This window comes from Ceratotherium simum, chromosome 14, assembly GCF_057802395.1.
Source record: "Ceratotherium simum simum isolate JZ-2026a chromosome 14, ASM5780239v1, whole genome shotgun sequence".
Taxonomy (NCBI): Eukaryota; Metazoa; Chordata; class Mammalia; order Perissodactyla; family Rhinocerotidae; genus Ceratotherium; species Ceratotherium simum.
The window spans coordinates 13,235,721-13,260,818 of record NC_141913.1 but is presented as its reverse complement, the minus strand read 5'-3'; the positions used below and the strand labels follow the sequence as shown (position 1 = coordinate 13,260,818).

General features: G+C 39.1%; 1 protein-coding gene across 1 annotated transcript in view; it reads left to right on the top strand.

Moving 5' to 3' along the window:
- The window catches only part of MYOM1 (myomesin 1), a 137,899-nt gene that overhangs the window by 93,175 nt on the left and 19,626 nt on the right, over positions 1–25,098 (top strand). The window contains exons 22-27 of the mRNA XM_004421019.3: positions 2,675–2,859; positions 6,872–6,986; positions 17,314–17,470; positions 18,961–19,067; positions 19,191–19,235; positions 24,324–24,460. Coding sequence (XP_004421076.2) covers positions 2,675–2,859; positions 6,872–6,986; positions 17,314–17,470; positions 18,961–19,067; positions 19,191–19,235; positions 24,324–24,460 — 746 coding nt within the window. The remainder of the gene's footprint in view (positions 1–2,674; positions 2,860–6,871; positions 6,987–17,313; positions 17,471–18,960; positions 19,068–19,190; positions 19,236–24,323; positions 24,461–25,098) is intronic.

Below are 25,098 nucleotides of genomic sequence, written 5' to 3'. Positions count from 1 at the left end.
TTTTCAAGCCCCCAAAAATCTCTCTCTCCAGACCCAGCCACTGTGGCTTCTCCTTCTTATTGTCCCCTCCTCCCTCACTCCCAGCTCTTCCTGGTATTTTATACATGGACTTAACACACCTGCCTTGGACTTCAGTCCTGGCCTCTCTCCACTTACCTCTCCTGTCCTTTCTCTCTGTATATACTTTTTCCAACTCAGCGTCACAACAAAGATCCTGGACCCAAACTAGAAATACTCTCCTTTGGAGGGTGTAGTGGGGGCATTAGCTGAGCAGGGAAGAAAATGGGGAGCAGGCAGAAATATTTACCTATCTTTTAACTCTTATACAGCTATAACACTGAATGAATTTAAAAATTGAATACAAATTTACTAAGCCATTAAGATTCAAACGAGCAACATTAAGATTCAAACTAGCAACATTAATGTATCTGGTGGATGGTTTTATTTTGCTTCCAATGGTATTAACTTCAGAGACCCAAATACTTTAGTGCCACAGGATGGCTAAATTCTTCCACTTGGGTTGATATTCAACATGTATAACTGGTATGAACCAGCATCAACCATACCCGGTCACACTGGTCATACTGGGTGGACCCAGTCCTGCCCCCAATGCCACACCCTTCCTCTATTTGAAACCGTAGTGGCCTTGGAGAACCATCATTTTGCCTTCACTTAGTGAGTGTCCATCTGCATCATTTCTCTATCAAGTGTGAATAAAACGATTACGGGAGAAACTCAAGAGAAGTTCAAGCGCTCACTCAACTTCAGTAAATACAAGAGGCAAAAACAATGCCTTTCCTTGCACCTCCTTGAAGCTACTTGATATTTCTGAAGTTCTTTCTGCCATCTACACAAAAGTGGATCTGTTTTTAAACTCTTACAATTCCTGACTAAAGGTAAAATGTGAGTGACTAAAGACTAAGAAATTCTGAGCAGGCCTGTGGAAAATGTTTTGATGGAAAGAGATATAGTTGGCAAAAGAGGTTGCAGGGTGAGTGCTCTTCACTCAAGAGTGAGATGAATTGGGCGGTCCTCCACCCCCATGACCTCTCATTTCTCAGATCCACCCTTGACTTACTTACCCTTGAGTAGTGTTGCGCAAGCCATGGATCAAGAAAGCTCTTATAGATGAGAGCATTAAGAAAGTTTTGTGATCCATTTGTTTTACAGATGAAGAAATTGAGACTCAGGTTAAATGATACTCAGAAGATCACACAGATAGTAAGTGGCAGTTAGGATTGGAAACTAGGTCTTCTTATTCCTAGATGAGAGGTGCTAGGAAGCAACAGAACAGAGTTCCTCCTCTGTAAAGCTCCTCTCTGGCTTCTGAGGATAACACAAGAAACTGGTCATAAAAGTCCGTTGCAAAACAGAACATGCCACGCCATAGTAAGGTATTGGTGTTATTATTTAAACCGATTTCCACACAAGACATCATTGGAAGACAGGGGTGCTCATATTTGTGACTGTTAAGCCAAGGTGAAGGGGCCAACAAATATTGGGCTATCAGTTGTACAATGACAAAGCATAACATGATAGAGTCTGTGCTTATAGTTGGCTTTCAGGCCACCGTGAGTCAGTTCAGGTGATTTTGATTTTTATTGGTTAGTTAGAAATCAGTTATTATTTCTTAAGAAAGGGAGGAGAAAAGAAAATAAATATATTACCCACATAGCAGCTGGTGGTTATGCAAAGATGCAGGCAATCACTTAGTAGTTTGGACTCTCCCAAGAGTGCAAAGAGCACACACGCAAGAACATTCTGGCTTTCTTCCTGAACAGGTTGATCAGGTTATAGTCATGCACTGCATAACAGACCTCGTATACGACAGTGGTCCCAAAAGATTAGGACTGTATGTGGGGTAGGCTATACCATCTAGGTTTGTGTAAGTACTCTTTGATGTTTGTAAAATGACAAAATCGCCTAACGGCGCATTTCTCAGAATGTGTCCCCGTCATAAAGTGACACATGACTGTACTTGGCTTCTCTGAGCGTTCTGTTAATTGTCTTATGGATGAATGAGATAAATGAATGTGAAGTACCTGGCAGTGTTTTGCACAGATTCAGGGCCCATTGGATTGATTGTATTTATTTTGGTGAAAGTTCTTTGTAAATCATAACTGTAGTTTGTTTTTACATGTATACAGGATATATACTTTCCTGGAAAGATTCCCCTCCAGTGGGGAGCTATTTTGTAATATATTCCTTTTTTCCTTTGAAAGAAATATTACTATCTATATTCATATGCCATCAAATAGAGTAGCTTTCTTCATCCTAATTTGAGATTTAGGAGAATTTCCAGATTATCATCCAAAAATATTCTGAAACTGAATCTGCAACCAAATTAAACTGTTCTGATAAAAGGTAAGGAACACAGGCCCGAGGACAGCCTGGAGGCAAGCTTTCTTCCAGCCACTGAGAGCATCTTGAACTGGCCTTCACCACCTGCTGCCCATAAAGGATCTTAATAGGTTGATGTAGAGCCAGTGAGGAACCTTGATATGAAATGACCACAAAATACCTACTTCCATGGGAATCTTAGATTTTACAAAAGAACAACACCAGCATCAGATTCAGCTTTAAGACCTTAAATGTGGTTTTAGATTTACACATATTTGAGTTTTATTATCTGCATTATGATTTTTATACATCGGTCTCTCTCTCTCTTTCTCAGGACCACCGCATAGTCTCAAGTATAGTGAAGTCAGGAAAACCTCCCTGGTTCTGCAGTGGAAGCCTCCGATCTACTCCGGACGGACTCCAGTCACTGGGTACTTTGTAGATATGAAGGAGGCCAATGCCAAAGAGGACCAATGGCGAGGACTCAATGAGGCGGCTCTTAAAAACAAATACCTGAGGGTAAGAGGATGCTCATGGTTTGAGAAACCTTTTTTTAAGGAAGGAAAAAGGCTCGTCTAATGACATTAACTTTAAAGTTAGCAAGATAAAACAGAACATCTCTGCTTTGGTCTGTTTCATATATTGGGCTCTTGGTAAGATTCCATTTGGCAGTGGTTGGGGTTTGGGGAAGTTTCTGATGCTTAAAACAATTTGGTTATATTTAACCTGAACCCCTTAGCTTAGCTTAGGAAAACGTCCATGAGCTTCCTCCTGTCTCTTCTTTCCCTCCTTGCATTCACTTACCCACCTGACATTTTTGTTACCACAGTCTTAAGATGTTACTACTTACCGTCTCCAAAAGGTGACTTTCTTAGTCCTACCTCTAACTTTTTTTGAGGGTGGTTTTTGTTTGAAGATGCTATTTTGATAGAGTTCACACCAGTAAGGCTTTAACTGCTGAGTCTTTTGAGTCACACCCTGTCTCACTTCACCTGCTCTCTTACGCTTGCGCTCACGTGCACTCTCAGAGGCTAGTGGAACCGGTTCATTCAACTTTTCACCTTATCCATGTCATTGCTTTCCAGATTCCTCTAGAGTGTTCTAATGGAACCAGTTTCTATCTCTGTCTACCAAAGACTGTTCTGCTAAAGCCACTGAATCTCTCACTTGTACCTGCAAAGGGTTCCTGGATCCAATTCCAACGTGTGTGTGTGTGTGGAGGCTTCCCCACACCAGCAAGCAGTTCTTGAACACCAGCTGGGTGTCCAAGAATTTGACTAAAATCTGACACTATCTACGTGGAGATAGAAACAGATTCCACGGGTAAAGGGCTCAGTCCCACAAAACCACCCTCCACTTCAGACGCCAGTCGCAAGCCCAGGTTCTTTTAACTGACTGGCTACAAACTGGAGTTCCAACCACCTCCTCCAACTCAGGATGCCGATCACAAGTCCAGTTTGTTACCTGTACTTCTGACCGACTGGCTATAAATCAGAGGTTCCCATGACCCCCTCTTTGGGTTCAATCAATTTGCTAGAACAGCTCACAGAACTCAAGAAAACCTGTTTACTCACTAGATTACCAATTTATTACAAAAGGTATTAAAGGATATGAATCAACAGCCTCTAGATTCAAAGAAACCCCCCAAGGAAAGTGTAAAATAAAGGTTGGACACATCCCGGATGGTGGCGATGTGTGTTTATGGCCGGGATGATTTCCAAACCCTCAGTCTGCCACAGCACAGGATCCCAAGAGCTGAGGTTGGACTTGACTCAGGTGAAGCAAAACAAGGGTGAGAAGCCAAGCGAAGGGGACCAACAGCCCTGAAAAAATGGGCAGGAAGGAAAAATAATAGAGTTTAAACACATCAAAGAATGGTTAATGTCGCTCATTTGAACAAAGAAAAAGAAGAACAGCAAATTTAGGAGAGAGAGAGAGAAACACTGAGATTGAATGCACCTCACAAACCAGGAGGTGAACCCTCCTTAAGGAAATGATCTTAGAGTTTGTCCATAGTTTTTAAAGTGAAAATAGAATTATTGATATTTTCTGACTATAAAACTGATATAGTCTCATGATGAAAAATTCAAATAAAAAGGCATAAAGAAGAAAAGTAAACATGTCCTATAACCCCCATACCCATTTTGATGTAGATTCACTCTTCCAGATGTTTTAGTTTCAGAAAAATTTCAAGCCTGAAATGGAGAAAAAAATGTACATGTTAAAAAGTTTAGTCTGGTAAACTTAAGTGAGGATAGGGAACATAGCTCCACAAATGGGAGGATTTAGCCAGAACATAATGAGCTAATTGGTTTCTGTTGGAAGAACCCCCATTCATTTCAACACCGAGTGCCTAGCAGTTCCTAGAGAGAGTTAAAGGTGCATTTTTGTTGTCGTTAGTGCCATAGAATCGATTCCAACTCCTAGTGACCCTGTGTACAGCGGAGCAGAACCCTGCCCGGTCTTGTTGTGCCATCCTCTCACCTTCTGGCACTATATCAGACAATGCTCCGCTGCTATTCATAGTGTTTTCATGGCCAATTTTTTCAGTAGTGGGTGGCCAGGTCCTTCTTCCTAGTCTGTCTTAGTCTGGAAGCTCCACTGAAACCTGTCCACCATGGGTGATCCTGCTGATCACACTGCTGGTATTGGCAATACTGATGGCATAGCTTCCAGCATCACAGCAACATGCAGCCACCACAGTATGACAACCGACAGACGGTTCCCTGACTGGGAAATGAACCCAGGCCATGGCACTCATCGCAGTCTTGACCACTAGACCACCAGGGCTGGCTTAAAGATGCATTACTTTCAACCAAAATGTTTTAACTAAACAGAGCTCACGCTTCCTCATTCTCCTTTTTCATTGGTAGTTACAGCCTGGTGAGACAATGTGGTGAGAACGGAGTGAATAATTGGAAGGGATGGGGACATGGGTGGAGAAGGCAAGGGAATGCAGTTCCTTCGGAAATTGTAGGGAAGGAAAAAAATCCAAGAAAAAGAAAATAGATGTGCATAGTTTATGCATCTCTGGTGCTTTGAGGCCAGTGGTCATTTCCCCTGTGGCGATGGAAGAGTGAAGGAGTAGTCCTGTCACCCCGGCGACTAGACACTAGGATGTAGATTCACTTCCTGCACGGTGTTGCAGAAATCTGACTCACAGCCACATATTACCTAACTGGCAGGTGCAGATGTGGCTGGCACCTGGCAACTGGTCTATTTTTATCACAACAAGGAAATGTTTTTGTTCCTTTCTGTAAATCCACAGTTGCCTGGCATTATTTCTAAACATAGAATTTAAACACATCAAATTCTGTGCCTTTAGCCTATGCCTAAATTCAAGTTCTTTTACAGACTTGAATTCATTTAAAAAATTTATTAGCTCCAGTGAAAGCTATCACTACACAAATAGTGACATTCTGTTATCATAAACACAATATAATCACAAAATTAGATTAAAAACCTAACAATTTAATACATATCTCATTTATATACATAGTCACAAACACTTCACTTAATTGAATAAATGTATGCTAGCTTTGTTTGATTTAAGTCACATTTTGGATATTGATCTCCATCACAGCATTATGGGAAAAAATTGTGCCCGGTAATAAATTCCTTCTTAAAATACAATATAGCTTTTAAAAGTCACACGTTTTAAAAAGAAAAAATACAATATAGCTTTTAAAAGTCACACGTTTTAAAAAGAAAATTTTTGGTAAAATATTAACAGTATTTATAATAGTAATGAGACTGTGCTGAGCCCAAAGAAAGTCATAAAAAAATTATGAAGTGGGACTATCACATAAAGATACATTATAAATATTTTTTACACCTTTTATACTCTTATAACTCTAGCTCAGTGGCACATATGTCATTGGTCCTCAGCACACATCTTCCTGACTATTGAAAACGTGGGGATTTAGAATTTGAATACATTTGATTATTCACAAATTACTAAAATTCACAGTCATGTTAATTGCTTGTCTATTTAGTGAGAAATAGCTATATTAAATTTATAGGAACAATTTTTATTTGTTGTTGTTCTAGTGCTTTAACATGCTTTTAAACAAATGGAAAGCGTCCATGATCCATGCTTGTAATTCCCCATCCTTGCAAGGAATTTCATCTGAAATTATTCATGTCTCAAAATGACGAGAAAAAAAAAACCAGCATATATGCTATTGTGAGCACTTTGTATTTTGTCTTCTTGACAAAAGAATGAGGTGGCTAACTCCTTTAAAGTACACCCATATCAGTCTCTTGTTTCTGATGCTGGGGACCATTAGATTACCTAAAAAAAAGAGAACATCTGAGTTGCAAGGGATCTTAGAAAGACCTCGTCTGCTTACAGGTGGTCCAGAGAGAAGAAAGTCTAAAGCTAAAGCCACAAACTTAGTCTTTGACAGAATCAGGTCTAGACTAAGTCCTGTGCCCTCTGTGCTATATAACTAAGTCATTATTACAGAGGAAGAGCACTTCCGTTTAAATGACACAAAATGCCCATCGCTTCTATACCTGCCTCTTCCAGGTGCAAGGCCTCAAGGAAGGTGTCAGCTACGTGTTCCGTGTTCGAGCCATGAACCAGGCTGGTGTCGGGAAGCCGTCTGACCTTGCTGGGCCTGTTGTGGCAGAAACCCGTCCAGGTGGGCTTTTACTTTTTCATTAAAATTAATCTCATCTGTGTAAGATACCGAAGTAATGTTCAACCTTACTTTCTATGCTTTTCCTAATTTTCAAAATTATCAATGTATGCCATCTGAATAATTGCTAAGTATGGCCTTAGGACGTGACAATCATTTACTGCAACACAGGGGCCCCGGGAAAGCGGTGAGCCAGGTTTGAAGCTGTCCAGGGTTATTCTGGTTCATATCTAAAAACAGAGAAGTTCTTGATCAAATTATGCTTCCTGGGGGCCAGCCTGGTGGTGTAGCGGTCAAGTTCTCACGCTCCTCTTCGGTGGCTCAGGGTTCACAGGTTCAGATCCCGCACGTGGACCTATGCCCCGCTTGTCAAGCCATGCTGTGGCAGCGTCCCATATAAAGTAGAGGAAGATGGGCACGGATGGTAGCCCAGGGCTAATCTTCCTCAGCAAAAAAGAGGAGGATTGGCATCGGATGTTAGGTCAGGGCTGATCTTCCTCACACACACACACACACAAAATTATGCTTCCTGGACCAACTGTTTCAAGCGTATATTCCTGGGACGTTATTCTTATTCTACCGTGGCCATTAAGTGCCATAAGAATAATTTCCCAGCCATAGGGGAAGCTGGAAGAGCCTAGTTAGCAAGCATGATTCTTAAACAAAAGTAGGGTTTATAATTTACACAGTTGTAGCTATTAAGTTAAACCAGGGGTCAGCAAACTTTTTCTGTCAAGGTCCAGATAGTAAATATTTTTGAGTCTACGACCAAATGGTCCCTGTCACAATATTCACCTCTGCAATGGCACAAAAACAGCCATAGACCATACATAAACTAGTGAGCATGGCTGTGTTCCAATAAAACTTTATTGCACGTTATATACATTACATATTGTATGCAATATGAAATTTGAATTTTAAATAATTTTTATGTCTTGATATAGTAATCTTTTTTTTATTTTTTAAAACTGTTTAAAAATGTAAAAACCAGGGCTGGCCCTGTGGCTTAGCAGTTAAGTGCGCACGCTCCGCTACTGGTGGCACGGATTTGGATCCTGGGCGCGCACCGACGCACCGCTTCTCCGGCCATGCTGAGGCCGCGTCCCCATACAGCAACTAGAAGGATGTGCAACTATGACATACAACTATCTACTGGGGCTTTGGGGAAAAAAAGGAGGAGGATTGACAATAGATGTTAGCTCAGAGCCGGTCTTCCTCAGCAAAAAGAGGAGGATTAGCATGGATGTTAGCTCAGGGCTGATCTTCCTCACACAAAAAAAAAAAAATGTAAAAACCATTCTTAGCTTGCAGGCTGTACAAAAAGAGGCAATGGGCCAGATTTAGCCCATAGGCTGTAGTTTGCTGACCTCTGGGTTAAACTAGAGCGGTCCTAAATGAGTGATCTATAGAGTTGGGGCAGCTCTCAATTCCCAGTCTCAAGAGATGCCATGATTAGACTAGAGAAGACAGTCTTCTCCTTTGTTACAAGAACAAAGTTTATAATGTTCACTGCACAAATAGTTTCATGTCATTATATAATAATTATTTATTTTGTCATTTACTCTCTACCCATTTTCAAAGTTATCATGTATTTCAGTTCATAAAAGTTGCATAAAAGAAAGCACTGGAAGCAAGAGAGGATTAAAAAGTATTAACCACTTACTTTACGTTTATATTCATTCTAGTCCAAGCACTTTCACCTTAATCCACCCCTATTTTCCGATTAAAATAAACAAAGAATGGATACATAACGTAATATTTATTTTTATGATGAGAAAAGAATGTAAAAATAGAAAACTCTGCTCTTACTACATGTTACTTGAAAAGTATATCAAATGTACCTTTTGAGGAAATATCTGCCCCTTTCATCCTATTACTTCATGACTTGGTTTCACCTACTTTTATATGTATATATGTTATACCAGGTCTTACCTTCTAAGACCTGGGTGTGACTAAAGTGACCTTATACAAGAGTGTGGCAGGTGTCTGGAGAGAGTGCCACACTTCATGTAAGTACCCTTTGCAAAATTTCATGAGAAAACAGGAAAATGCTAGGAACATATCCGCTAGGTAAAAGATAACACACGAAGACACCAGGACACATCTTCCTGTAGAAATCAGACTCTTCAGTAGCCAACTGTGAGGAAATGCAAGGTGCCAAAGGGACATGCAAAAGGACCCAACTGCAGAGTCTGCCTTTGTAAGAACAACATTTAGATTACTATAAAAGTAAACTCTTAACCTAGTCATTGATAAACTAAAAGCAACCTTTAAGCAGTGGATTCCAAAGCTGATTGACTGAAGAGAGTTTAAACTGACTTCTTATTTTCTTATCAATAGCCTCAGAATGGCAGGTGGCCAGGCATGACATTAATAAAGCCATCACTATGGAAATTTTACCACCAGAAAAGGATCTGCTGGTGAGCTACTGGGCAAGATCTTTGTCTCACTGATTTGGAATAAGGCACCAAAGTCATTTTTGTGGCCATTCCATTCCCAAAATATAACTACAAACAACAGCTGCAGATTAGTACACTAAATAGCACCAGATTAACCCATTTACTGGCTCACAGCCTAGGAAAGAATGCTAGGATACACAAAGTCAAAATGCTTTGTCATGAAGGAGCACCAAAACCCGGGAGACACTTTGACTTGTTCCATATGCAATGGCACATTCATTCTTGAAACATGTATGTCTTAAACACCTACTATATGCCGGGTGCTGTGTGGGCACCAGGAGTAGAATAATGTGTGATGAGAGCTATGATGGATATTCATAAAAAATAGGCTGTAAACTAGGTTTTAAAGTTTTGTAAGTCCCTGTAAAAACTTATATGTAGCCTAAGGTTGTCTGCATTTATTAATTTTGTTAAATACCAATATTTTACTTTTACCCAGATAGTTATTTTACGTTAGAATGGATAGGGCAGAGGTAGGGAGGCATGCTACCAATTTCAAGATTTGGAATGTGAAACTGGATTGCTATTTCAGAAAAACAACTTCTTTTGGAACGCGTTATTAAAATTTCAGGTAGAAAATAAAGCTTATCATGTAAAAGCAAACCTCAAATACGTTTAACAAGATACCTCAAGTGTAATTTGAATTCCAGTTAAAAGTTAACCTAAGCCACCAGAGTTGGTAGGCTCACTAGTCTCCCTTTGAAGTCAGTGAATATGCGAGCAGATGTCTAATGCCAGCACTGCCACAAAGTCTAATCATGCTGGTAGTGAGGATCCAGAAAATGGACTAAGTATGTTGTACTTTACCAAGAAATCTATTAGCTAAAAAAGCCTGTGAGAAGAATACACTGAAAAATATTTAGTGTAGATTTCTTGGTACATAATAGGCACTTCTATTCTTGATATTTGATATTTTCCAACAGTGTCTGTGTTGATTGCCTCAGGCATAGGGTATAAGTGGAGGAAAGGTGAGCCAGATCAGATGGAAACGAGAGACCTGCCAAGGTGTGGCAGGTGATGTGGAGGGCAACAAGTAACTGGTGGTACAGGCTGACTGCAGGTATTCTTACCAGAGACCTAGCAGTGGGCAGGAGAATTCATGTGATGGGCAGGAGAACCCAGGCACAAGGCAGAGTCCCAAGCAGGAACTGGGTTACTGGAAGTTAGGATTTGGTCACTAGGAGCAAGGCAGGTTAGAACACAGCACCAGAAGGAGTAGTGAGCTGGGGTTGAATTGATGACCTACTGACGAAGCCCAGTTTCTGAAAATTGGCTGGTCGTAGAACCGGGGAGGGCTGAGAAGGCAAATGTGTGCTCAGTGGCCTAGCGGTGGAGTCTTGAAGGATCTGAAGCAGGAAGCCAGGCTGACTATGAAAGATCAGCTTAACTGGCTAATTTGGAAAACCACACTTGTATTTGCTTACTAACTGTTCTCCTTCACCAGTTAGAACGGTAGTTCTCGACTTTGGCTGTACATTAGCATCATGCCAGGAACTTTTTGAAAATACTGACTCTACTCCAGACTCCACTCCAGACCAGTTAAATCAGAATCTCCAGGACTGAGCCTGGCATAGGTTCATTTTTTTTTGTTTAGCTCCTTGGGCAATTCTTGTGTGACACCAGGCTTGTGAACTGCGCATTAGACTGTGGGCTCCTTCAAAATAGGAACTGTGTCTTTTCTCTCTGTATGCTGGGAGTCTAGTACCTGATGTATAGTAGTCATTTATTAAATGAAAAAAATAATGAATGACTTCCATGTTTTGGCCAGTGAAGGTGACTCTGTTTTATAGCCACAGCATGTACACTTAACTCCAGATATCTCATAATGAACGCCCTGGCTATGAAGGGTGAGCTGGCAGAGAGGCTCAGTGGAGGCTACGATGCAGACACCAAAGCGGTGGGTCAGCCAGTAGTCCTTGTGTTAAACGTAGAGGAGCTCAGTATTACCTGTGACTGATTACATTAATTCACTTCTATCTGCTTCCATTCTGTCCCACTCTCCAGTTTTTTAAACATCACACATGCACACGTGCATGCACCATGGAGAAGGACAAATAATGAGAGCTTATAAAAGTGATCTATTAATGCTGTTGTAAAAGACTGAATTATAAGAGAAAGAATTCTCGTATCAGATTATGAAATGTCTGGGAAGATAAACAGTTTACTGTGATTTAATTTCAGCTTTTAAATTTCATCCTTTTTTAAAAAATCATCTTTTGGAGAGGAGAAAAAAGCGGGACCAAGTTAATTTCCAAATAGTTCATTTTAGCTCTGGGCCATACCTTAACCCACTCAGTACTGGGGGTAGTGGCAAGCCTGTAGGGACCATTAAAATGTCATTCCACGCAATCCAGTATTTCTCTGTGTCCATATTAAGGATTTGTTTAGGGTTGAGGCAGATGACTAGAGACAACTCTTCTTAAATCCTTGTCAGACCAAAATAATCTCTTTCATCTTCTATAGCCAAATCTTCTGTGCTCTTAACTGAATCCTGTTTTTTTTTTTAATTTTATTTATTTTCCCCCAAAGCCCCAGTAGATAGTTGCATGTCACAGCTGCACATCCCTCCCGCTGCTGCATGTGGGACGCGGCCCCAGCGTGGCCAGAGAAGCGGCGCGTCGGTGTGCGCCCAGGTTCCGAACCCGGGCCGCCAGCAGCAGAGCGCGCGCACTTAACCGCTAAGCCACGGGGCCAGCCCTTAACTGAATTCTTTATGTTCTTGAGCAGATTCAAAGGTCATTTTTTGAGAAAAATCTAAGTCCTGACAAATTTTGGCCCACTTTCCCAGGACAGCTCTGTGGATGGCCTTTCATCCAGATGAGAATATCCGCAGGGATTCCTTTACTTTGACAGCAGAACATCACACTTGCTGCCGGCCCATTAAGTATCTGAACCGTTTTGATTATACATTAATTAACTTTAGAGAATGTGGCTCTTTAGACATTTATGAGTTCAATGGTGAATTGACAGCAGCTCAGTGCTTGGCAAAAACTCAGTTAGGCTGTGGGACATTCTAAAAAGAAAATCTGAGGATGTTGTAGCTACACCTTTCCCACTCTGACACTGCACCACGTTCATCTCCACAGGCGCTGTCCTGTGGACTAGCCTGGGGCCTGTTAGAAACGCTGTCATTACATTGCTCTTGGTTTTCCTAGAGCATTTATAAAAAGAATCATCCATTTGAATATCATATATCTTTTGTAAAATTGCAATAGCAACAACAACTAGAAGGATGTGCAGCTATGACACACAACTATGTACTGGGGCTTCGGGGGAAAAATAAATAAATAAAATCTTTAAAAAAAAAAAAAAAATTGCAATAGCATTTTTTACCCACTATGTATACAGGACCCCTTTGTTTAGGGAATTCCACTATTAATTCCTCTTAGATTTTAATATGTGGAAAAACTGGCCCTTCCAGATTAACGTATTTACTTGCTTTATTATACAAAGATCTACCATCCAACGTATCCTTCCTTTTCGGATATAAGAAACTCTGAACTTGTTTTTTAATTTTTTTGTCCACTTTTAACTTTTCCAAGAGATGTCTTTTTGTTTTAAACTCCTCACATTTACTCTTTGTTGTCCTAAGTAAGTTCTTTAAAGTATTTTCCAAAAACACCTTTTTCTCTATTTGTAAACCCAGAATGCAGGAAGAGTCTACTTTTTTTCCAGAGGCAACTTCAATTCAAATTCCCATTTTGGTCTTATTGTAAAATACTTGGTCTACTAAGTCATTCTTTAAAAACACCCTTATTCAAAGAACTATGTTAACAAATTAATTAAAACTAAACAGTAACAGAAGTCTTTGAATTTGAAAAGCCATATTGAAAGAGTCTGATAGCATCAGCATTGTAATTCATGTGACAAATAGAGGACAAGCTATAACTTGTTGCATTGATCATTTTAAGACAATAACCTTGTCTCATATTTACATGGTGATATTGTTTAAACTGCATTTTTTCTTTGCAATATTATTTTGACTAAACGTTTTTTTCTAATGGGAATTGTTATGGAGCTGAAGAAATATGCTTATCAAAACATGGGTGTTATGCTTCAGCTTTAATAAGAGAAGTTCCAATAAAATAAACATTTCAATTCTAAACTGACATTTTTCTTTAACGTCTGTTTTTTTCAATCCAGTCCCTGGCACATATAAATATGGAAGATAAATCCCGGCCCTTGTAGAATTTAACCCTATTCTTGATAAAATAAACAACGAGTGCAACTTTTTGAAAAATGAAAATCTAATCAAATACTCATCTTAATAAGTATTTGATTTTTAAAACTGAAGTGTCAAATATAGCTGTAATTATTTTTTTTATTTTTTCCCTTTATTTGAATAAGTCAACCAATAGCACCCATCATTGCCACAATTATGTGTGCATAAACGGAAGAAGTCTTCATGCCTCTCTTTTCTACCCACTACGGATATTGTCTACAGATATGTGGTGATTTGGCACGATTAATCAGGGAAAGCTTCACAGATGAGGAAAACTCTCTCAGACACTAGTTGACATGACATCTAATCCCTACTTCTTATTTTGTCTCTCCAGACAATTATTTAATTTCAAATTACAAATTTTAATCTAAGACTTTCAAAAAAACTACCGCGTTCTTTTCTAAAAGTATAAATTATTATGTTTCTTACTTTAGAACCCAGCTATAAGGTAATGATGTAAGACTCATAGGTTAAGGTGGAAACACATATGTTGCCTGGGACTTAAAAATAACATCTTTTTTTCTCCAAGTACTTTACAAAAATCGGTTTTCCAGAATAATTCAATGAGACAGCTCTATATTCTTGTTTCAGTAAGTAAGGCAATTGAAACAGCAACTACACAGGGTTTTCCTATTCTCCAAGTTGCATGGATTTGGGACCAAATTTGGCAATTCAGAAACCTGAACAAATTGTTTTAAATACCCAGTTGTTTCATTTATCTGAGAATTTATTGCTAAAGCGTCAATACTTTGAAATTTCATTTTAAGACTCTGATGAAAATTCCCATAAAATAGATTATACTCTTCAGTACATACTTTTCAGCCTTCTTGGCTGCAGTGTACTTAATCTTATTTACCTTTTTCTCTGTGACTCACAGCATAAGTATCAACCTTATTTATTGTACGGTGTTACAATAGTGATGTCTTATGGGGTGAGAAGCCATCTGTCCCTCTACTAAGCAATGTCTTTGTGCCTGCTTTTTGGCTTTCCGCCTCCTCTCCTGCTGTCATTTTCCTTATTCTCAGTGTGCCTGTTGATAGTAACTTCTTACTTCCCTCTCTTTTTTGGGTTTAATCTATTGAGAGAAACCAACCAACTAGGCTTGTTAGAATCTCTCAAGCTAAGTATAAATACATTCCAAGCGGCGGTCTATGGAATTCGCCAGTGAGCATCCAGGAATACTAGTGTGTGGACTTTGTCACGTCAGCACTGGCTCTGAGAGGCTTGTTTTCCTTACTTCTTGGTTTGGGACAAGGTTCCAAATGGGTGAAGTGTTACAGCACAAAGGTTATCTATGTAGTTGAGAGAAATGCTAAGCTAATTATATTGTTCACATTCTTTCAGTTTTGTGACTCCTTTGCAGAAAAGTCAAATCTTTCACTTTAGTAAAAAAATCAAGGGGCTGGCCCAGTGGCTCAAGCGGTTAAGTGCGCACGCTCTGCTGCAGCGGCCTGGGGTTCGCCGGTTCGGATCCCTGGCGTGCACCAATGCACCACTTGTCAAGCCATGCCGTGGCGGTGTCCCATATAAAGTGGAGGCAGATGGGCATGGATGTTAGCCCAGGGCCAGTCTTCCTCAGCAAAAAGAGGAGGATTGGCGGATGTTAGCCCAAGGCTGATCTTCCTCACCAAAAAAAAAAAAAAAATCAAGATTCTTAACCTAAGCAATATTTTTTCTGCTGTAAACTTAAGTCATACCTCTAACATAATAAACAGCAAACATATGAATGATTCACTTCCTTTTAAAAGACATTACAGATAAGACAATGAATGATTAATATGAACAACTGTCATGACTCCAAAGTAGATATTATGCAAATAGCAAGAAAGGTTTAGTCAACTTCCATCTTCTTTAGCTTTAATAAGAGCACTTGTTCACTATCTGTTATACAACAGTGGATGGTGAGGATTTGTCATGTGGTATCGGGAATAGAAATAAAACTTGGTCTGCAACTTCCAATGGAGTAGACACGGCCCTTTAAAAGTAATGCACAGTGGACATTTCTCCTAAGGAACAATTAAATCTTTGATCATTATTTCCTTTTATAGATATTTTATGCTAAATATGAAAATATCCCTTTGACTTAAAAAAAGTAATTTAAAAAATCTCCTAGAACCAGTCTTCTCTTTGCTTTCCATGTGTTAAAAATCACTGTTTGGAAGTTTGTAATTGAAGAACACACTGCCATCAATAAGGACACAATTTAGATCAACTGCCAGGCTTAGGAGTCAAGTCTCTCATGTCACCCCTCACTATTTGAGCACTCATTTTCTTTTGGCCTTCCCCTGAGTGAAGTTTTGCAATTTTTTTCCCCCTGACAAGTTTTATTGGACAGTAGGCCAGAGTGCTGGCTTCTTACAATACAATCTAGAGAGAAGAATTTCAATGCCTTGGGCAGTATCTATTGGAAGATTTTTTTATGCTTTTTTTAAAAATAAAGCTGTACCTTTCTGAGATTAAATATATTTTGCCTAATATATGTAAACAAACCAACTTTAGACTGGTAATTGAATGCGTGTCAATTTGAGCAGAGCATTTTACCTTTCAACTGGGTTTAGAGGTAGATGTGAACATTTTATATGCTGTACAAATGCTTTGAATTGCTATTTTAGATGCAGGTGCAATTTTTTATAACTCTCAAAAATAAAAGAACTCAAAACATTAACTGAATTGTTTTATTTTTAAAAACCTAAATACTGGGGCCGGCGCGGTAGTGTGGTGGTTTACTTCTCACGCTCTGCTTCAGTAGCCTAGGGTTCGCAGGTTCGGATCCCAGGCGCAGACCTACACACCACTTATCAAGCCATGCTGTGGCAGGCGTCCCACATAAAATACAGGAAGATGGGCACAGATGCTAGCTCAGAGCCCATCTTCCTCAGCAAAAAGAGGAGGATTGGCAATAGATGTTAGCTCAAGGCTAATCTTCCTCACCAAAAGAAAAAACAAAAACCTAAATACCAATCTACTTTAAATGTCTGGATCTCTTGAAATTCATTTCCATTTAACTTTCCATATGGTTCAATAACTGTCGTTTCTGGGTTGCAGTTGTTCTAATCTAGAGAGGCATCTTTAGATCGGTTTATGGTTGCCTCATCAACAGAACACATTTTCATCTATTTCTCCATTCTTAAATGATTTACAAACTTGAACATGTGAATATAGGCAATTCTTATTATGTCTACTCTCTTTTCTTCAATTCCCTTTGGTTTCTTTATCAAAGAATCTTTTCTTTCCTTTCCTGATGACTAGTTGGATATAGGTGTTATTGAAGTACAAGTCATGAACTAAGTCCTAATAAGGACCATTCAGTTTTCCTTTTTCCCAAGGCTGCCTTGTCCCCCTGTTTTATGATCAACCCACTCCCATAACTGAATCATCAGTCACATCAACTAATTTTTATTCAGCCCTGGATAAACAATACTGTCCATGATGTTGGCTTTACCTAAGAAACATGGCACATTCATTTAATTCCATGTTACTGTATACAAGTTGAATGGTAGAGCAGGATTGTCAGTCATAGTGAGAAATTGGGGCTTTTGCCTTGCACAAGCTCAAAGCTAAAGTAAAAGATTCCAAGGTCCAAAGTAGGGAATTCTTACTTGGTTGATTTTTACCAGAAACTATCAGTGCCTTGTTTTTGATTTTCTAGGAACCAAAGAGGTTGTTGTAAGTGTGGATGATGATGGAATCATTTCCTTGAACTTTGAATGTGACCAGATGGCTCCAAATTCTGAGTTCATCTGGTCCAAAGATTATGTACCCACTGAGGACTCTCCACGATTAGAAGTTGAAAGCAAAGGCAACAAGTATGGACTATTTCAATCATGATAATGGGTTTCCTTTTTGTGATAGGAGGATGAAGTAAGCTGTTTGCTTTCCATTTCAAATACTTGGTATAAGAGGATGAAATCACACGTATTTTATATCTGGTAATATGAAAAGTAATAACCGGTATAAACCTTAAAAAATAACAATCCTTATAAAATACTTTTCGCATTATTCCACTTAGAGTGCTTTCTCATATATTATCTTATTTATGATGTTAAAAAAGTTTTGATTGACATAAAAGTGAGCTTTAAAGATGATTCTCATTATTCTACAAAATTTTGAAATCTTAAAGTAATGGAGAGGGTGCTTATGGGGAGGGAATGAGGAAGAACTTGCTACTTGCTGCGTCAAGTTATGGTAAATTAAATGGATTAGGTACACTCTATTCTTCTCTTTTCACGACCACTTCTGAGTGACGCAATAATGCCCTAGAAAGAACTCTAAATTGGAAGCACAGGATAGATGAGTTGTAGTCCCAGCTCTACCAGGAGCTGGCTGTATGACCTGGGACAGCTTTCAACTTCCATGGACTTCGGATTTCTTTTTCTGTAAAATGGGAGAGAGTGAAGGGGATTAATTTTATGATCTATTGCTTCCTTTTAGCCCCAAGATTCTGAGTTTTCTTTTCACTTTGCCTTACTTATCAAGCTTTATATCTTTATACTGCCAACCATACTGGATTATATTTAGTAAAGCAAAATATTCCTAAGTATTATTTCTATTACAAAGAAGCTCGGTATATTTCAAAAATAAAAGAAATAAATAGTAATTTTGTTGGAAAATGTCAAGGAAATACTGGATATAATTAAAAGACGTTTTGCTGTCACTATGCTGTAAAGTCCTTGAAGTAAAACATAAATTTGGTCAAAGAAAAGACAATCAAACTATAAATTTTTCTTCCAGTTTGTGCACTTGACTAACATTTAAATGTTTGGCTGATCTTTGACACTAACTAGCAGTATGACTCACCAAAGTTAGAAAACACAGTGAACTAGACCAAGCAGTCTTGTCCCTAAAGGCACACAGTGGAGTCATATAGATAATGAAATACAATACCAGTGCAGTATGATAACCTCAAAAAAGGGAAGTGCAGGGGATGACATAAACAAGGCGCCTGGAATTGCCAACAGCAAGTTCTGCCTTGTGGGGAAAAAAATTTTCAGGCTCCCCAGCAAGGGCTGATCAGCTAAAAATATCTTTATTTGAGAAGTGTATTGATATGTAACAAAGCTTGAGGGTGGGAGGTTTGTACCAGCTCCCCTCTCCCATCACCATCACCCCCTAGGAGGAGGTCAGGAAAGTCTTCCCAGAAACAGCAAGAATGAGTAGGCATTAGATCAGCAAGGGGCATAGGAGCAAGTGCTCCCGACGAAGGGTGTAGCATGTGCAAATGCCTAGAGACAGGGCAGGACACAGGTCCACAGACCCCACACAGCTTCATTTCTTATAAAAATATTCTGTTCTAAAGGACGAAAATGACCTTCAAAGACCTTGGGACGGAAGACTTGGGCATGTACTCCTGCGATGTAACAGACACTGATGGAATAGCATCAAGCTACTTGATCGATGAGGAAGGTAAGTTTAAAATCAATTCATTCACAAGTCTAATGCTGCTTTGATTTCTCAATGATTCTCTAGGATCAAATGACTTTTGTTTTAGTAGCTTAAGGTTTAATTCTTCTCTTTTTCTCCCTACAGAGTTGAAACGTTTACTTGCTCTCAGCCAAGAACACAAGTTCCCCAGTAAGTGTCCACAATAGGTTCACAGAGTTTAGCAATCCTACTAGGTGGCAACTTCTGGAATAGGTCAGATGACAACAATTCTGTCAGGATTAGAAGAGGCTCTTGAGAACGTGTAATGGAACACACACTGGTAGCTACAGATGCACTTTCTAGAAGTGCTGCTTTTATTGTTGCCGTTGTTTTCAAGAGACACAAAGAATACCAACATAGAAAATATATCCCACGCTCGGTTACATAGAGAGGTGTCAGGTTACATAGGCATAACAGCTGAGTAATTAAGTTCTTCACTTTTTGCCTACATATTTTGGAATCACATACACACACACACACACACACACACACATATCTTCTGGATACATTAATTTGTAAGTCTTTTAGGCAAACGAATCTCTTACCAAGTAATTTAATGTTAGCACTTAGAAGAATCATACCTCTAAATAAAGACAATCTGAAGATATTACCTACCATTTTAAATTCCTGGAAAATAAGGTAAAGATGCCTTGGTCAAAAAAAGAATTTCTCTGAAGTATCTATAAACCCTTCAATAAAGCACTTTCCACATAAAAGATTAAATTTCACAGTTGACACCTAAGAAAAGAGAAAGAAGTCTGAAGTGACACTCAGAAAGTTCCACTGGCCTGATAAGATCTCTTGCCATTGCTGCCTATTGGCCAAAGTAGTGGATTGTCCAGAAAGTTATACCCTAGAGTTGAGAAAACAAATAGGAAGTGATAATATATACTCATTCTTTTAAATAAGAAATTTTTTTTCACTCCTTAATCCCTAAAATGTAACTCCTTCACTAATACAGGAGTTTCAGGAACCCAGGAAACTATACCCTGAACCTAGACTATAGGCAAAACTTTGTATGTTTGTACATGTGCATTTTTCTAGGGAGAAGGGTCTATAGCTTTCCTGAAATTCTTAACAGAGGCTGTGATTAAAAAACGAACACTGCTCTAGAACCAATTGCCTGACTTCTCTTCCATTCCCAAGGAATGCTTGTTTGATCGTGAGGCTGAGTATTAGTGACTGTTGGCCTCAACTGTAATGTTCTCAAAACCAACTTTGTCCAGCCAAGCATCACAGTGGGGGGCCTATGGAGTGTGAATGTGCAAACTTTCTGAAGTCCAGGGAGAACTATTTCTCGTCTGTATGCTTATTCACCACAGAACTAGAAAAGGAATACCCTGTGTCTTAAAAGTTTTTTTTTTTTTTTTAATTGTATGAAAGGTAGAGGTTTGGCCTAGACTTTCCTTGTTCTGTATTTTTGACCCACTCCTTGAATCTGGGCAACTCATTTCAATTTCCCTGTGCCTTGGTTTCTTTTCTAGAAATGGCTGTTGTATTAGTTTATAGCACCTACCATATAGAGGTGCTGTAAGAGATAATTAATATGGTATTGGTTGATCCTTGAACTCTTCAGGAAAAATATAAATATTAATTGAAACAGAACAGTGATCCTAGAAAAACCCACTTGCGGAAGAGCTGTCTGCAAGCCATACAGGATGTTCTCCCTTCGTGGTCCCAGGGCTGTGAAGTAGGGGGTGGAGGAGAGGGTCCTGTGCTGAACACAGCCAGAGCCCGAATAGAGAGGCAGACCCCATTAATGTTCGCACTGTTTACTCTTGAACATTGGTAGAAATGGAAAGAAACAGCAGCATCCACTAATCTAGTTAGTCAGACAATAAACATTGACAAAGTCTCTAGGCAACAGCTGGTCCAAAAAACATTTGCATTTAGCTTAAGGGATGGAAATGAGAGAAAATGGGGTGTTACTGTTGAGTTGGAGGTGCCCAAGCCTCCCTGAAGTTCAATGATCGTGTGGACTTGGAGATAGTAATTGCCTGATGTCGCTGTCATTTATGCTGAGATGTTTTATTTTTCATAGGCATAAGCACTCTAATTATTGGTTCTAGGAGACAGGGAAGCAGCAAACTCAGGTGCCCTTGTATCAGAGACCTGGTGTGGTGTTTGAGTGGGCACAGAGAGAACCAGGGAATATGTTAAAAACTCTGACATGCGAGTATTAAATCTCCTAACCCAAAGGAGCTTTCGTTAGCCCATTGAAGCAGCATTTTAAACATTATAGCTCCAGATCAGCCAGGTCACTCATGAATATTTTCAGAGATATGATGATAAGGTCAAAGTAGCATGTCTAATTTCTCAATTTATACCCACTTCCTCTTAGTAAATGTTGACACATAATTAAGTCATTTTTTTGAGATTTTGTAAGGTTTTAAATGGTCTCATTTCTTACCAAATGTAATAAAGAGTATAGTGTTCCTTTATCCCTTGGCACAGTAAATCCTTCTATTTTAAGCTGTTTTCAAAAATATTTTGAAAACCACTAAACATATGCCTTAAACCTACAAATAACATATTTTGCTGGAGCAAATTAACTGCCAGAAAAAAGAGCCTAAGGAAATTTAGGGCTGAGAAGAAGGAAAAAATAAAAATACATTAAGCTAAAAATAGAAAATAACCTAGCCTGTCTTGCCAGTATTGATACTAAATTGCAGTGTAGAAAGGCAGCTTATTTGAATATATATATATATATATTCTCTCAAGATCTCAAGGTATTTTTGGGAGGATGATGGGAGGTATACTTTGGAATTGTCAACATCCTGCATATCTCTTCATTTATAGACATTGGTTATTATCCCACTTGTATACATACACTCTGTGTATGCAGATATATACAGCACATATACATAAATTATATCTATTTGGTATGTCCTCTTAGGTGTCAATATATTACATTTACAACTGGTAGTTATACGATGTTGTTGAAGCAATTGGAGGAGGAAAGAGGTACCAAAATATTAATAGCCAAATTTATAGAGCACTTATTATATGACAGGCTATTTATAGGGTGCTTAAATGGAATGTATTATTTAAACTCCACAATGATCTTAAAAGGGTCAGTACTATGGTGATTTAATTTTAGAGATGAAGAATGTGAAGCCCAGAAAGGTTAAATAACCAGACCAGATGTACACAACTGGTACCTAAGGTTAAGCCCAAATGGTCTGACACTAACCAGGGCATGGGCTGTTTCTGTGTGTGCACCTGCTATTTGTCACCATGCCCTCTGTGGTGATTCCTGGTGGGCAGAGTTCCCCAGACAATGTTCCTGTTACTCAGAGAGGACACTGAACATTAAGGCAGCTGGAAGCTTCCAGGAGGGCGTGCCCTTCCCCCTCCACCACCACTCTGGACCTTTTAGGTAACTGCATCACTCATGTATTAGATTCCCCAGAATGAGGTCCCCAGACTTTTCTAGAAGAGATTCTACTTTCCACTCCCCTCAAGACTTAGTTGTAGCAAGCAGGAGCGTCCTATAGGGAGAAAGCTTAGCCTGTGCTCTTACCACCCTGGGGTCTGTCCATGATCTGCTTTACTCAGACATGCTCACACTGGAAAACCACTAGTGTTCTTCAGAACAGACAGCTGGGACCAAGAGGAACACAGAATAGAGGGAATAACCCTGGTCTCAGCTCTCCTACCAAGATACGTTACTAACCTTTCCTGGTGTTCAGTTTTGTCATCAGTGTATTTAGGGGAGGAAGACAACTAACCTTTCTTGAGCACTGGTTATTATTCACAATGTATTAGTGTATTCTGGGACTATATTCACTCTTCTTAGTGGCTTTGGAGGCAGATAATATCCGTGTTAGCAAGTGAGAAACACAGGTTTCAGGAGGAGATAGCTGTCAAAGATCATGGTGTGACATCAGAGCCCATCTTCTGTCCACCACGGGACACCCCTCAGTAGATGATGTCTGAACCTCCTTTAGTTCTGCATTGGAATGACTCTATAACTGAGTTTTATAGTGAATACAGAACAGTGCAAATGAAAGGCATTTCTTAAAGCTTGGAAAGGGTAGTTTTAAGATAAATGCAAAGAAATATTAATGCACATTTGGTACAAGTTTGGGGAGCTTATAATTTAAAATGTAGCATATGCTAAAATTTTGAGATAGGTTTAAGAAGAGTTTAGAGAAAGCAAAGGATGATGATTTCCCCTAAAGGAAGTGAAGGACTACTAAACTTTGGGAAACGACCATGCTTTTCTAGAGAGTATGCCCTGGAGCCACCTCTGATACAGAACCATTGGTTGGAAGAACCTTTGTAGAGAACTTTTTAAAGTTACAAGAAATATAGAAACTGGTTTTGAGAGATGTCAGCCAACTTTTAAAATTTCACTCAGACTCAGACAGCTTAAGTGATACAGGTGTAAATCAGAGATATCATATGGTTCCTTCACTTTCTTTGTGAGGCAGGCCTTGCTATATTTAATATACCTTCTCCATAGTCACTTGCTTATTTGTCTTTGAAAAATTTTGCATGGTCTAAGAACTTAAATGAACTGGTGTGTCAGTGGGATGAATGGGGTTTAAGTGACAATCTAGTTCATCTTGCATATATGATCAAAATTAATTCTTTTTTAAAATTCATTTTTAAAAACATTTTAAAGAACCTACAAAGTGAGTTAAATTGTTGAAAAAGATGAAATTTAACTCCTTCCCAAATGTTTTGAAGTAATGAAGATCGTAGAATGTCAGAGCTGGAAAATATCTTGGCCAATTAGGACGTTCAGTTCCGTTCATTCATAAACAAGTCAAATGAGGCCCATATATGTGAAGTGACCTGCTTAATATCACACAATTTGTTAGTAGCTGACATTAGAGTAGGCTCCAGCTCTCCTGGGGCCAGCCCAAGGCTCTTTTCCTCACACTTCGTTATTGTCCCTAAATAAACCTAACCAAAGCCATAGCAGAGAGTCACAAAAGTTAGCTGCAAGACCCCTGGAGATAAGTTCATCTTCCTCGTTTTTACAATTGAGACATCTATGACTCAGAGAAGGCAAAGGACTTCCCCAAAGTGACGGTCAGAATTAGAACCCAGGTCTTCGGTTCCTCGATATCAAGCTTTCCCTACAGCACTCTCACTGCCTCTCGGCTTTGTGAGAAGCAAGGTGCTACATTGTCATTTCCATTGTGTGTTTTCTCACTTGTTGGAAAAACCTACATCAATACAATTGGTTACCAATATAAATACTATTTTTATTTTTATTTTTCATAGCTGTCCCAATTAAATCAGAGTTGGCAGTTGAAATTTTGGAGAAAGGCCAGGTCCGGTTTTGGATGCAGGCTGACAAGCTGTCTGGCAACGCCAAAGTCAACTTCATATTTAATGACAAGGAAATTTTTGAAGGGCCGGTAGGTTTTACACTTTTTAGATTTCTAAACATATCGTTGTAGAATGTGCTGGGGAAGTCCTGTTAGAATGCAGGTAAGTTGTTATGAAAACCATTGGGCATAGGGTGGGGGAGTTTAAATCATTTCACATGTAAAAAATGTAGAGGAAAATATAGATTGATTATAGCATATTATCCAAACCGGGACACTTTTGAGAATGAAAGACAGTGCTGGTAATAATTTCTCCAGGACAACAGTCATAAACCCAAACTGTCTCAGGCAAATCAGGAAGTATATTCATCCATGAAAATGGAGAAAGCAGAGGAAACAGCACCCTTCCCTGAACTCACATACTCACATCAGACACCCCAGCATGGACTTGGTTCTTCATATGGAAGAAATGGCCTGTATTGTTCCAATGACTCAGAAAAAAGGCTGTAAAAATATCTTTCATTGCTTTTCTGGTTAAAAATGCAATACATCCTTATTGTAAAAAACTTTAAAGACTCAGAAAGGACAAATCACAAATTCTTACAACTTTTTGATGGACATATTGGTGTATACTTTTTGATCATTTTCTGCTCTCCTGTGTGTGTATGTCTATTCGTGTCTTATTTACATAGGTGATTCTGTATATCTATATCTACTCGTTTCTTTCT